The 15,414-nt window shown below is 40.3% G+C and overlaps 1 protein-coding gene across 2 annotated transcripts in view; it reads right to left on the bottom strand.

The window, feature by feature from the left end:
* Positions 1–5,665: 5,665 nt before the first annotated feature.
* Positions 5,666–15,414, bottom strand: part of stxbp6 (syntaxin binding protein 6 (amisyn)) — a 54,802-nt gene continuing 45,053 nt past the window's right edge. For both annotated transcript variants that reach the window (XM_080042377.1, XM_080042376.1), the window contains 2 exons: positions 8,855–9,012; positions 5,666–7,161 (listed from right to left, as the gene is read on the bottom strand). In XM_080042377.1, the coding sequence (XP_079898503.1) occupies positions 7,138–7,161; positions 8,855–9,012 (182 nt within the window). In that variant the 3' untranslated portion in view covers positions 5,666–7,137. The remainder of the gene's footprint in view (positions 7,162–8,854; positions 9,013–15,414) is intronic.

Below are 15,414 nucleotides of genomic sequence, written 5' to 3'. Positions count from 1 at the left end.
TCTATAATAAAAATGTGTGCAATTCGAGCAGTGTGATTATACAGTATGATATTCTGGGCCGTGACAAAGTGGTCTATCTGAATCTCCCATTGAAGCTATGCCGGACAGAAAACACTAAAAAGGAACCCCTACAATTTTGTCTCAGGTCTGCATAATTTGGGTGTGAATATGTGTCTGCATGGAAATAGAAAATCATCCTGTTTGCTGTATGTCTTTGGCCATGTGATGGGGCGAGAGCATTGAGTGGTCCCCAAAGAGGGAGTGATTGTGTGTCACTGCTCGTTCGAAGCCAATCTGTTTCTTCAGTGGAGTCAATATAACAACAGCTGAATACACTACAGGAGAGGGGCTGCCGGATCGATAATGATGCCACATCATCATACCATGATGAGACACACAAGCAAATACAGTACATGCAAAGTCAGCTCCTTTTTCCGTCCAAACTGCATGTTCTCCAGGCTTAAAAATGGTGCACGCATCAAGAGAGATCATGTTCTTGTAAGCATTGCCATTTGTTTTTCCTTTCGACTTCACAGTAAACAGCAAGAGTCCCGGATGGGATGTGTTGCACCTTGTGTAACAACAGTAATCCATGTGTATACTGCATTGTCTACATAAATGCCATTAAAAGGTCCACAAGGAAGTGGGTCACTGCAGATGCTTTCTCTCCACCCCCCCTCTTTGTCTTCTGAATTTCCAGCAGGAGCTTAAGGTGGTATTTATACTCTCTGTAAGCAGAGTCGATTCCTCTGTATGCCTTTCCCATCAGCCCAAAAATATCCCTTTGCGTTTTATTAATAAACACAGGAAACTATATTAGGTGCTTTCTCTCCCGATGCCGATGCAGAATTACAGATAGCAAAGAAAACTCAAAGAATAAAAAAACAAGCCAAGTCAGTACATTCGGACCCACTTCCACAGGAATGGAGGACAAAACATAGAAAAAGATAAAGTGCGTGAGAGAGAAGCGTGCGAGGTAGATACATAATGAGGATAATGACTGATGATTCGAGCACGGCTGACATTGCACTCCACGGGAACTCAAAGGCAGAGGGGAGAACGGGAGGCCCGATTTAGAGCGAGCAGCTGTTGTGCAGTCCGCCTCGTTTCACATCTGCCAAGTCACTGTTGGCAGGGCGCTGAGGTGACTTCCCAAGCTCCACCAGTCATTCTGCCTCTTCCTTCCATCACATGTTAATCTTCTCTGTAGACATATAAACGTCACAAACCCAAACTGGATGTACTGCGGTCATTTGCATAATTAAGTGAGGCAGGGCACTATTTATTAGCAGGCCTAGTACCACAATACTGAGAAAGGTCCTCAGTCTTCATTTAGCTAAGAGTTCAGAAAGCTGTATCAGATGTGCTGACTCTGTGTGCCTGTCTGCAGGATGTAGCTCTTGCGTGTGGGTGCCCTGTGGTGACACGTATAGCTCAGCTCAGCCAAAGCAAACAGTGCGGCATGACTCTGCATAGAGAAATGCTACCTTGCATAAGATCAGGCCATGCTGCTGTTTGACCTATCTGTCTGTTCTAGGTTATGTTGGCAGTTAATCCCGGTGTATGGAATCAGCACCAGCCATTGTCCAACTGTGACCTTTGGAGTATGACTGCAAGCAAACCGTATCACATTTCATTTAGTCACACAACTCACACGGAGCAGATTTAGTATGTTAATATAGAGAGTTAGAGATATTTGGCTTATAACCTCTGATCTCGTCACTCCCTGCAACAGCATACACCGAGCTGAGCATGGCGGATTGGGGATTTGACGACAATGAGCACTCCCCAGAGAGGAACTAAGATTCTGTGTCTACTGGCAAAAAAAACAGCTCAGACAGCAGTGCGTTTAAGGCATATTTACAGAGAAGTATAAACATATTATATATTTATTATACTATCTATGGTATAAACACATGAAGCAATACTGTAAAAGCATCATAATACACATGCGACAGAGCAAAGTCGACTCATTTCATGCTAGTTTGCGCAAATTAAAGGTGCACTACGCAGTTTCAGCCGGATGGCGATTTTCTTAAATTTGCAGAGCCTGCAGTTAGTTTACACAACATATTTTCTCGACTTGTATTTGTAGACAAAACTGTAGGCCAACAGTACCAACTGTAGTGAAACAGTGAAAAAGCTATATTTTAAGGTATCTTTCCAACTTCAAACATTGTTCCAGGTATCCAATTTTCCCATGGAGAAAGTTTGTTTATTCTGTTATGAGAATAACCATTACAAAAAGGTTACTTCTCTGACACCCAAAGTTACATAGCGCACATTTAAGAGCAAATATGTTTGCTCGCTAAAGTAAAACATAATGAGATGTGGTGTTTTTTTCAACCTGCCGTCCTTCTGGTTTGAAAAACACATTTGTCACCTCTAGATGCCTGTATCTCTTTAATAAAGCCAACATGGGGTAGCATGATCTGACTTAAGTGAGCTGGCTGTATGGTTGGCACTCCTTATTTCCATCTCTGTATAATCGCTAAATACACATTTGTAAGTGAAAATCTATATAGCAGTTCTAGGATTACAAAGCTAAGGCTATGTGGACATTCGGCATATTCCGTACACTATTCATATGACCTTATTTAAAACACCATACGGCACACACAATCGCATTGATGTAGAGCTGCTCCTAACCATGTGAAAGTTTTTGTAATCTTTTAGTGGAAACAATTTGTAAAACTCCTGCCCAGACACATTTTTCTGGATCCCACTGTCCGGAAAATACCTGAGGGACACAGGGCAATATCCTACCGCAGTTATTAAAACTTTGGGTGTTAAATCCTTTCCTAATTTATAGAACTACTCAGGGATTATTGCAGAGAGTGTGTACGTAATAATGAGAAATAGAGGTGCAGTTCCAATTCATTCGGCCTTCTCACCCCGGGGTGTTACATGTAATTACTCCTGCTTGCGAGGTTGGGAGGTTGGCAGATTAAAAAGGAGTAGCCCTCAGGCCGGTGGGGACAGCCAGTTAGTTAGAGAGGCAGCCACCGACCGAGACTCTCCTGATGTGACACAGACTCCCATGGCTGACAGGAATCTCAATGCACCTCTCAAGGTGACACCTGGACAGACACAGTCGTCACTCTGGTGGTAAACTCACTCAGGAAATAAGTACCTACAGTATGTCACCCACAACCAGTGTGCCCTCTGTGTGCAAAAAATAGGTGTTGAGGGAAATCTAGGTAGTGTACATTTTGAGGGACTTATTGGGACTTTCTATTTTTACCTGAATAGGATTAGCTTCATAGTGTGGTATTAATATTTTTACTTTAGTAAAGGTCTCTAAATGTCTTCCACCACGAATATTATGCAGGATTTGTATGACAAACACCTTTTTTTTTTTTTTTAAACAAGGCAATTTAGATATCTCACAAAGATCGTTTATGTTGAAGACCTCTACTGGTGTGTGCTTTGCTCCGTCTGCAGGTTGGGAAACTGTCTAAACTGCCCACTTGCTCTGTCCCACTGTAACTCAAGCCCCTGTCAAGACAGTCCCTGTAGCAATTACTGATATTGAACATCTTTCAATCAGCCCTTAATGCACACCTTCCACCTGCCATCAGTGTGTACATTACACTGAAATTACACACTAATATCCAGCACTAATCAATAAACTATTGCGCAATAAAGCAAGCGGAGAAGGTTGATGGGTCTCTGTATAAAGCTAGTGTGCCCTCAAGTGGTGCACATAGGTAACCAAAAATAATAATATAGGTGTACATGTAAAATGTAAAAAAGGTGGAAATGTATTTCAGCTCTTCAATGAGCCCATTTGCAATCTTTGAGACACAAATATCCCCTTCCAGAACTAGGTGTGTGTGGTAAATTTGACACTGGGTATTTCCTGGGACCTCCTGTGTGCCGCTATAGATGGGAGGGAAAAGAGAGAGGAGTGCTGAACAATTAGAGGTGGGTTTTTTTTAGAAAGGGGATAGGAGTGATTCACAGGAGTTGGCAGAGTGAGTGATGGTAGCACAGATCTGCACCGGGGCTTTTATGAGGTACTTACTTCCTTCCTCTGCAGCACTAAAAGCTATAGATCTTGGATTCCAGCACTGCTTCTCTTGCTCACGGCCCCTTCTGCTTGTCTGACCGTGCCGCATCATTAATTGGAAGATTAAAATACTATTAGGTGGGCAGCAGTGAGGGAGAATATAACATAGATATTTTGATAAGAGACTTTTATGCTCACTTGACTGCTATTCTATATACCTTCAGAAGTCTTTATCAACGGTCATGCTAACCAGATCCTTCCTTCATTCTGCAACAACGGCGAATGGGTTAGGGTTGATATACAGTAAAGCTCTACAACAATACTTTATCTGCACTATGTCCTGGATGATTTTAAATTTGTGTATGATGCTCATAACAGTTAGGAAATGTAAGTACAAAATGGCAGAATATCTCTGATATGGGTATGGTTATAAATTCAGTCTAAAACAATTATTCAGGGGTAAACAGATGCATGTAATTCTGCATGGGTTAGGCTTGGAACTTTAAATGTCATCAGTGGAAATCTTTTACCAATTATTGGCCATTATTGGTCATTGGTGTGGCCAGAAGACGTTTAAGTGCTAAAGATGATATGGTTTGATTTTCAGTAAAAGCAGAAGAAAATAAGGGAAACTCAACAGATATTTTACATAACAGTTGTAAAATGTCCTGTGTGGCTTTGTGGGGTGAACCAAATATTTGTTTGCACCAAATCTGGTGAAACAAAGCACATTGTCACATATGATTTTTTGTATATATATATATATAAATTCAATATATTGTGATGACAAATTAAAGGGCCGTTTTATTCCTGTGTTTACACACACATTGACTTTACTAGACTTGCTGCTTTGCAGTGCGCTGGCGTCACCCTCTGCATGGGAAACAGGACATTGTTTTGGTAAATATAATATAAAACGTATTAAATTAAAATAAAATAAAAGATGATTTATAAATCTCATAATTTACTATTTCAAAGACAAAATACATTACGTAAGTTTTCTATGGAAGGTTGAAACTTAAATATAAAGATTCCAATATCCCTTCTTTAATTCATATTAAACAAATATTTTTAATACACACGCAACATAGAACTAGTTACTTGGTGAATCATGGTAAACATGCAGGTAAATTGAACCATCTAAAGTCATTCAAATATAGACAAATATTTAAATGTGTACCAAGAATGAACCTCACCACTAAAACAATTATCTCTGTATCCCCTGTAGTATAAACACTGCTTGTTCAGCAAAAGTCACTAATAAAGAACCATTTTATTTTGGTTGTTGATGTGAATTCATTTGACATCTTACATTATTATAGATTATCGAGATCAGTGTGATACGAGGATGACGTGACACTGAGCACTTCAGATAGAGCAAAGGCCCTTTGAAGCTTTTGGCAAATTATTGAAAAAATGAAAACAAGACTATACAACATTATAACAGAATTTATAATTCAGAAAAGACGAAAAAGCACAATAGGTGCTCTTTAATGATTTAAAATAAAATCCCTGTGAGTAAAACACGCAAATTGCAATATCAATGTTAAAGAATATTCAACAATAACAAATGTACAACTTCTGATTCCATTGTTTGATTGAACTGTTCAAGCTGGTTATAAGAAAAAGGAAACCATTTATATATTTTTTTTCTTTATTAAAACAATAAAACATCCAAAGTGTTAAGAGAGAAGAATGCAAGCACAGTGACAGTTAGGCAACTGGAACGTTTCAGTATGAACTCAACAGTGCTCTGCAAAATAAGGTTGTCGGTGCATTGTGTAACATCAAGAATTATAAAATTCAAAATATAAAAAAAAAGAATCAAACACATCTCGAGTGTGAGATTTTTAACCAGTGAGGAAGTCAGTCGGCGTGAGAGCAATGACACAGAAAAATACACTACTACACACCGCTGCTGTTGCTATTTGAGACACTTTGCCCTTTATCTATCAGCATACATACATCATTATAATGTCCAACCAAAATTATACAAAAAGCTTTTAAGGTAAAATGTTCATGTGTGACAAATTAGCTCTACAGACATCAATATAGTAGCATTAGAAGAATTACATGTTTTTGCTTTTTACAATACAGAAGCTGGTTTGCTGAATTGCCCTAACACCCTTTTTCCCTTAACATAAATTATTATACTTAAAACAAAAAATAAACTTATTTTCATAACACAGTTCTTCAAGTAGCTGGCAACTGTATTCCATGTAGTTTGGGTTGCTTTTCAAATGGTAAACAAGTACATATTTTATTGTCGTTACATATTCTGTTCCATATGCAGTTTATGAAATAATGTGTTTATAACAATCGGACTAATACCCTTTGACGTTGATTTTGAAATGATGGACAGAACAACGGATTGAAAGACTGCAATGTCCAAGAGCCAAAGGAGAGGAGGTAACATCTCATTGAAAAAAAACACGTATCTATCATTTTGGATTTATTGATATAGTTAACATTTGGCTGTTTTCATCTGGCATTCCTCTCTCCCTCTTGTGTAGCCAAAACATTTACCAAAGCAGCATCAGGTAAGAAAATCCAGGCTAGTGTCAGGTACATACAGTATGTGTTATGTACTCATCCAAAATAACACCTGTGAAAAACCCACAAGCAGGTACGTCACTCATAAATCAGTCTGAATAATTACTGCGGTGTTCATAAATAACTCGACAATTAAAACCCTGTGAGACAAGCCGCTCCTTGTCTTGGGAGTGATTGCTGATAATGACTTGTCAGTGTGTGTGCAGTCACATTAGCCACTGAGCATATGAAAAGGGAGGGAAGTGTTTTTTTTTTGAGTGACCGTGGTCATCAAATACAGTCATGGCTGCAGGTTGTTACTTTTTTTTGGCAAACAGAAGCAGGAAACATTCTGCTGACGGTCGGAAGAGGGTTGTTTACCTCTCTTCCTTCCCCTCTGTCCCCTGCTCGATGCCTCACCATAAGAGGATGCATCAGAATTCAAATAACTCAAAACATTAAAATATTAACATTGTTAACAAATAGCAATCATATTAAAAATCTTCAAAAATAATAAAAAATCTGGAATCCTTCTCCTGCACAGCGGTTGTTGATCCCCATCCCACCCCCACTCAGTTGGTTTTTGCAGTGGTCTAACACTTGTGCTTCATGGCAAGCTGTAGAGAAAATGGGGTGGGGTGGAGGGATAAAAGATTTAGAATATTAATATTAAACCAATCTTTCAGCAAATTGCTAGCCAGCTAAAAACAACAAGTACTGCAGGTGTATCAAACAATAAAAAGCCATTGTGAGGACAGTGAGTAAAATGAGGAAAGCTATAAAGGTACCGGTTTTATTTGAGAAAAAAAGCTGTTCATTAAGGTTTAGGTTTAGGGGTTCTGGTGTTTTTTCTTTTACATTTATCTCATTAACAAGGGTTTCAATGGGCTCGGCTGGAGGCTTGCTAGAGGGATGACCAGGGCCCTTGATCTAATACAAAGCTACAGGGTAAGGAGGCCTAAGGTTTAAAGACAGACACACACACACGCGCACAAAAGTGAATATAAAGGAGTGTGGTAGCTATGAGGAGAACTGAATTCTACAGATTGAACATGTGGGGGCAGTAGAGCAACATGCAGAAAGGAGGGATCTTGATTTAGACAGTGCAGCTAAATCGTTTTGAGTGACAAAGTGAGGAGCAGAGCTGGGATTGTAGATGTGAACAAAGAGAAGAAGAGTCAAGGTGACCCTCTCACAGTATGGCAATCTTTTAGCACTGCAAGTCCACTTACAAACACATGCAGAGAAGCAGGACAAGCTCAAATCATTCACAATATATGATGTCAAGCCTTAATCAACAGAAATGGAATGTATAAAATGCAGACAGCCTTATTAATTCTACCAGGAATTACTTCTTCTTTCTCCATCTGAAAGGCTAGCCATTGCCTTTAACAGAGGGCTTCAGGCGTGCAACATTACGAGTCTTGATAATCAACCAAGAAGAATAGTTATAAATCAAATTATAAAAAAGCTAAAGGCAACAGATGAAATGAGAGACGCAGGCATATGTGTGATTCTCCCCACAAGAGCTGGAGCATTTTTCTCTGCTTATCACAGATTTTTTGTAATCCATCACAGTGAGGAAGCTCATTTGTGCGTGGTTAGGAGGAACATGCAGGGTCTTTTAATTGTCCCACACTCAGTAGTATGGCATTATTAATCAATCAAAATAGTCATTGTTATAGGTAGGAGAAGGCTGTACTATGAAGGTCATTGAAATCCCACTTTAGATGGCACATTATCGATACACTAACAGCCTGACAGTGGGACGTGGCTGCTTAGTTTTTATACAAGAAGCACAGCTGCAAATCCCCGGAGTTTGTGATATACATTGGGCTATCAAAAAGACAGCCACGACCATAATCAGTTACATAATCGTTACAAAGCAATTGATTTTTTCTTGGTTTTTGCAGTTAAAAAACAAAATCATATTATGTTAATAGCCTCATTAAACAGCATGCAATTAGTTTTTCCCTGACAAACAAGAAATCTGGGATACATGGAGTATGAGGGAACGCCCAATAGAAAACTATTGACGAGAGAGTAAATGAGGGGGGAAGAAAATAAAAATGATCTTCCCAGAGTGCACTGCAGCCAAGAGGGCTGGAGTCACAATGAAACAACTCTTACAAATACCCTCAGTTTACAATGTTTGATCTTTTTGGCTGAACTGATGTTGACTTTAAAAAAAAACATGCCAAGTTATTCTATGAACAGTCAGAATCGTGATGCACTGTATTAAAATGCACATAGTAAGCCCGCCTTGAGGGTTACGCCTTGGAATGTATCTAGCTAATATTTTTGCCTCACCTTGTGTGCAGTGACAGAGAACACCTCAGCACTGTTCATCATGTCTGCAGTCTTATCTTCGGCCCGACCTAATCGCTCACCGCGCTCGTTCAGAGCCTGGCTGGCCTTCTGTACGGCGCTGGTCACACTGTCTGCAGCTGAGTGGAGTATACTGTTACCTGCAGATACAGGGGAAAAGAAAGGAGGGAAAAAGAAAAGAGGAAGAAGAAATTATGAAACCTTTGGTGAACAACAGAACGTAGTTAAACCAGCTCTAACAGACGAAGCTGTGACATGACATGGGTGTAGCTTAATCAGCGACCCTGAGCATTAGTGTCAATCGAGGAAGACACAATGAAAAACTAAATGGCATCCATCAGGTGCAAACGTGGGAAGGTGGCTGATGAGATTTCTTCAAAGCTGATTGACTTGAAGGATCAGGTGAAATTAACCTTTTCAAACTTCAAAATGTGCAGCAACAGCACATGCACCCCCAGATTTAATGTCTCTTTAAAAAAGAGAGAAAAAAAGCACCATTCCTAGTGACATTCAGAACCGTTTTTTCTTCAATTTTGAACTTTATGTGCAACTTATGCGATTACTCTCCCCTTCTTCGAAAACTATAGAGTAATAAAGAGAGGAGCCCTGGAGAACCAGTAATGGATATTAGACGGAGAATACGTCTTCCCATAGCTGTGGCGGCCCTGCGGATATTTACACTGACAAGACATTAATCTAACACACGTCGGAAGTGCTGCTGTTGTGCACTTTGCTGTAGCAACCAGACTGTGAACAGCAATCTTCCTCATACTTTTTGTCTTCGTCTGCAATGTAGATGAAATGGAAATTTGCATTTCATTATTTATTTTTGTTTCCCAAAGAAGAATAAAAAGGACACTTTGTGTGTATATATATATTTATATTTATTTAGAGCATTGATTTAGTGATGAACCCTCCAGCCACTCAAAAGGTCAAACATACTGTTAAGTTATATAAAATAATATATGACTATTATCTGCCTGTGCCTAAGTTTCAAAAGTGAAAAATAAAGAAAAACAATGAATGAAAAGATAAGCAACATTCGATTTTAAAATGTCTTCATCCTGAGAAATACAGTAAATAACTTGAGGTGAAGAAACGAACCAAGCAAAACTTGAAGGTACAGACTGTATTGAGACTTGACAAGCCTAATCCTCTCTACTTCAACACCAAACTGCAATATAGAGTGAGTGTCCTGCGGCTTCATGGCAGGTAAGCTGAGTGGCAGATCATTGGGAATAGCTCTACTGCAGAGGGTTTTATTACAGCCCAAAAGCAGACGGCAAGGCCAGCTGGTGTTCCTTGGAAAGGAAGTTAACTTGATAAAGTCAAAGGCAGTTTTTGTAGAAACACACCCGCGCCATAGACACACAGACGGACGTTTAGATGTTCACACACACAAACTTAAGGAAATTGAAACATGTGCACATACACAGGGCTTTCCCTTTAGTCAGTTTTCCAGAGATCACAGTAAATGAACCGCAGCCTGCAGGCCATACTGCACATGATGAACACATCTGGACAAATGATGAAATAAGCTTCCTTCCTTCCCCTTTCCATTTGGTGAAAAGTATACATATTAGAATCTGCCCACACAGCAAACAAGATCCCCAGCTCCAATATGATTGGAGTATTTACTTTCTTAACTAGGAAGTCTGCAGCCATTAGCAAAGCAAAGTTCAAGTGTAATTATCCTGCATTGCCAATGTGGATACTATTAGAAAAGCACTCCTTGTGAAAGAAAAAAAACTTTCTCTGAGAAGCGTCACTCGAAAAGGATAAGACCTTTTCACCTCACAGATTTCCTCTTGATCCTCTCCTCCTTCGACTGGAGTGCCGGGAGTAATATTCCCATCTTCCCCCACACATAACCCTCAACCCTCACAAGGCTCTCAGACAACATCTCCCTTTATTTCTGTCCAGAACACAATTTTTTCCTTTCTCTGGTGCCTTTCTTCTCAACTGTCAGAGATCAGTAGAGAGCGGTGACGTGGGCTCCCCCAGTGGAGAAGACCAGGTGGAAACATTGCGGAGAGTTTATGAAGGAGGCTGCAGCATCAGCAGCTGAATGAAACATGTGTAGGAGTGGATTATGTTCATGCGATGCCCTGTGATCCAGACTCTTAGCCTTTAGTGAGCTCATCAGCCATTCACTGGCCATTCACTGGTTTGTTTTTTTATGTTACTTAGGAGGTTGACTGGTATTAAATCAAGTATGCATTTTAATCCTGCTAGAGTTTGAAGTTTTTTCCTGTCATCATGACCTAGAATGACCTACCAGTACGAGGGCCAAGCCTAGTACATCCACGACACGCCTCTCTCAACAATGCACAAGGAATTTTGTTGCTCTTACCCCGTGATATCTCCATGATATCCAGGGTTTCTTTGAACAATGGAGACTGAACAGAAAAAACGCAATGTTTTTTTTCTGTAAACAAAATATTCCAGCCAGAAAATAGGAATTATGAGCAAAGACAAACATAACAAGGGAAGGGGGAAAGCTCATTGAAGCCCCTCCTTTCCGAGTTCTACTGTAAACAGCAGTAGATTACCGGCTGCTCTGCTGATACGCTGATGGCTATCAACAGGAACATGCCCCGTACTCTTCACAATACGCTGACTGCCAAATCTAATTTACTCTCAAAGCACATGGGATAGATTAGAGGGGATGGTTAACTTCACAAGCACAAACACACCTACACATAGCGCTCCATTCAAACAGTACATGCTACAGCGCCTTTAGTATTTCCACTCTGACAATGTCATCGCCATGCTAGGATAATGCAGTGGGGTATAACATGTGGGTGTTGGAAGGGAAAGAATGTCTCACGATCATTTTCTTTTTAAGTGTTAAGGAGAAGATACTTATCTGCCCTTCGACATGTACTATTAAAAATTCTCCTTATCACCAAGATAATACCATAGGGCTTTTGGTCGCTGCTATAACTTCGAAGCAGCATATGAATAATTCTGTCAAAGTATTTCTATAAGTGAATCCCAATCCTACTCACAGCTTCACCGACATACCCAGAATCTTTTGGGCCTCAACAATTACAATTGTTTTGGACCAGGGCCATCTATTCCCAGTTAGACCTGCAAGATTTTAAAATATCATCCTTGATTTAATTGTTTTTTGTTTCATTTGGGAGAGGACATACAATATAATAACATTTTCCTAACGTTAATTACAGATACTTACTGACTGACACTCTCTATACATTAAACTTTTGAATAGAAAAATACACAACAATGTCAAAATTGGCTGGTACAGTGTGTTCAATACACAATTTGTTTTACTCATAATCTGATAATCAAATTCCCCTTTTTCTTCCAGCAGTTATCAGAGGACAGGCGCCCAGAAAAGTAAATACAAAAATGCGCGAGGAATACTAATGAAATCAAATAGATTTCCACATTACTCTTTGTGATTAAATCAACCACAACAGCTGCGGCTACAATTTGAGTATTATTGTGAGTGTTATAAAATAACACATTTTATTTCATTTTTACATTAAACCAATTGATATTTCTTTTGCTCTCTATGTGTTTAAAGCTCTACACTAAATTACATTCAAATCCAATAAATCAACATGAAAGCATGAAGGCCTAGCCTGGTCCAACCAGACCATCGTACTTCATTTCATTTGTACAGAAGGTCTGGAAGTGCTGTAATTGGCAAACGTTCACTCACTTGGAGGCGGGTGTCTGTCGAAGTTTAAGACTATTGGATCTGCCCAGTGCCACTCTGGATTAGCCAACCAATCGCATCACGTTTGGTCATCACGTGTGTCATGAGCCGGCTTTTGATGGTGCGTTCCAGTTGGACAGGGAACTCGGAAATTTCCGACTTCACTACATATTGTAGTCTATGAATCTACCGGTACCTGGCAACAGTAACTTGTTAGAGCCTAACGTTTAGTTATTTAGACGAGAACGGTTTTAGGCGTCCATACATTCGCGAGCAGATGCACTGGAACACAGACAGGTCGGAACTCGGAACTACCAAGTCGGAAATCTCCTTCTTCCGAGCATAAAGGAACGCAGCATTCAACTGAAACTGGAGCGTTCTCAGCCACTCGCTCGGTTCGCTGATTGGACGATTGTAGATTCTCCGGAGAATCTGGGAAATGCGCTGTACACCCAGACTGACTACTGAAGGGAAAATTAAATTTGGCCGGATGTAGGCAGGCGGGCGGAGCCAGGCTAATGAAGGCCAAGGCTGACATTTTTTTTTAAATAAAGCAAAGCATTCCATCTGAGCTCATGTTTCTTTACAAGCTTTCTTCTAGAAAATCTACAATATTTTTACAAACTTCCTATTTAGTCCACATGCTATTTTACAGGGGGACAGTTTACTATAGGGGAGAACGGGGTGATTTGTCACACGGGTAGGTTGTCACAATCGTTATATCTCGGAAGCAGAAGGCGCTGTCTGTTAAATTTTGGTATGTAAATATCCACAACTGGGATCAGAGGTCACCTACATAGTCTTCCTTGGAGTTATGTCTCGTTTCCACTGAGTAGAGCGGGTCGGATCGGAGCGGTTCGGTCCGGGTAGTTTGGCTTTTAATTTGCCAAAAGTTGGGTAGGGTACGGTTTAAGCGCACCTAACCGCTCTGAGCCGCTCCTAATCTCAGTACTCCTCCGTTGGGGTACTAGCCACCTGAAAGGGTCCGAAAAGGCGGAGCTACACAATGCCGTCATTTGATTGGTCGAAAGAATCATTTCCGCCATCTCGGTAAGAGTGAAGAGAGTCTTGTGTTTTGGCGAAAATGTGAGCACAGCACTGTTTTGTGTGGTGGTTTTCCTTGTCAATAAATTAATCAGTTGATCACGTAGCTGCCGCAGCCAGTACTGTTCGCTCACTGTCTCCATGAGTTGCACCGAGCCGTCTCTGTGTGTTTACGCCAAAGATAGTAGTAAATACACGCTCACAACAACACGGGGGAATAAATAAAGAAGCGGCTGGTTTGACCAAGCAAAAACGAGAGACTGCTGGCTTGACCACAGTTGTTCCACGGCCCGATAGTTTGACCCACATTCTGGCGGCAGCTATCGCAGTCCAGCCTAAACTCCGCCCAACCAGTAAGGGTAGGGTCGGCGGTGGAAACACCACCGAGATTCTTAACAGTGAGCCGTCCCGCTCTGAGCCGCTCCGACCCGACCCGCTCTACTCGATGGAAACAAGGCATTTGAGGTGAGAGGACTGTTAGTGTTTTTCATGTCAAATTGAAAATATTTAGCTCCTCAGTATTTTTCTTCTAGGCTTTTACACAATGGGTTTATAACAAAACACTTGTTACCCTAAAAAAGTGTGAAGGGTAAGCTATAGTTTAGATTGTTTTAGCAAGCTAATTAGTTGTCAGATGGTTGTTGGCCTTGATGCTAGCAATACATTCCAGTTGGGGTTGGTCGTCACATTTTTTGGGAGGTTGGTTGTCACATGTTATCCAAAGGGTGCAGCCAGGAAAGGAACCCAATAACAAAAGAAAATGTCAAGCTGTATCCTCACTCACACCACAGAGAAGGAGAGAATTGAGCAGGAAAGGCAGCTAGCATGCTAAAGAGAAAAAGGGCAACAAAATCAAAACGACCCAGTGCATCCCAAACTAGACCAGTTGCCAAGGCTACTGCACCCCAGCTGGAGAAGAAGAAACAGAAGAGAAAGAGACAGGAGGAGGAATCTTCATCAGATGAAGAGGATAGCTTGTGTTTGGTTTGTATGGAAACGTTCTCCAGCACCCGTTTAGGGGAGGTAAGGGAGAAGTGTTGTATGTGCAACCAGTGGGCACACAATCTCTGCTTAGTTAGAGTGAGCAGACCCTACATTTGCCATCACTGTAACTCAGATAGTGAATGTGTGTATCCTAGTTGAGTAGGCTATTATTGTTAGACCTATTTGTTTTGTTCTTTATGTTGTTACATACAGTAGGTTGGTCTTAATATGGATTTCTTTTTTGTTAATTCCTTGCTCATTTTGTGTTAAGATGCATAAAGTTATGTAGGCCTATTTTTCAACTTGACAATGAAATGAAACTTTCAAATGTAGTTCTGCTTTCTTGCCTTCTTTTTAAGATGTTTCCCATAAAGATAACATTGTGACAAACAACCCCATAGTGTGTGACAACCGACCTCTTGATGGGGTTGGTTGTCACAATGTGTTAGAGTGTCTTTGATGGTAAATTTCTTCTTTATTACAATAAGTTAGAAAAAGTGAGGGGTTCACATTTCAAGCCAACACCTTAAGCTTCAATTTAATGTAGGAATGACTATTGAAATTTTTTTAGGTGATGAGCAATTCTCACTAGAGTAAAAAGTGTGCCTACTTACCCCGGTCTCCCCTATATTGAATTCCACAAAGGCAAGTTTAAAATAAATACAATATAGACCAATGCTCCTATTCGAACGTTTGTAATCAATAAAGATTAAAATAATGATGTGGACGTGAAAACAGAATTCAACAATAAATGGCTAATGTACTTGACATCATAGGGGCCTGAGAACAGCTATGCAGACCCTACTGTAAGATTAACCCCAGCTGC

Source organism: Ammodytes marinus, assembly GCF_949987685.1.
Source record: "Ammodytes marinus genome assembly, chromosome: 15".
In the NCBI taxonomy this organism is placed as follows: Eukaryota; Metazoa; Chordata; class Actinopteri; order Uranoscopiformes; family Ammodytidae; genus Ammodytes; species Ammodytes marinus.
The sequence above is the reverse complement of the archived record's forward strand: the minus strand, read 5'-3'. Positions and strand labels throughout refer to the sequence as shown.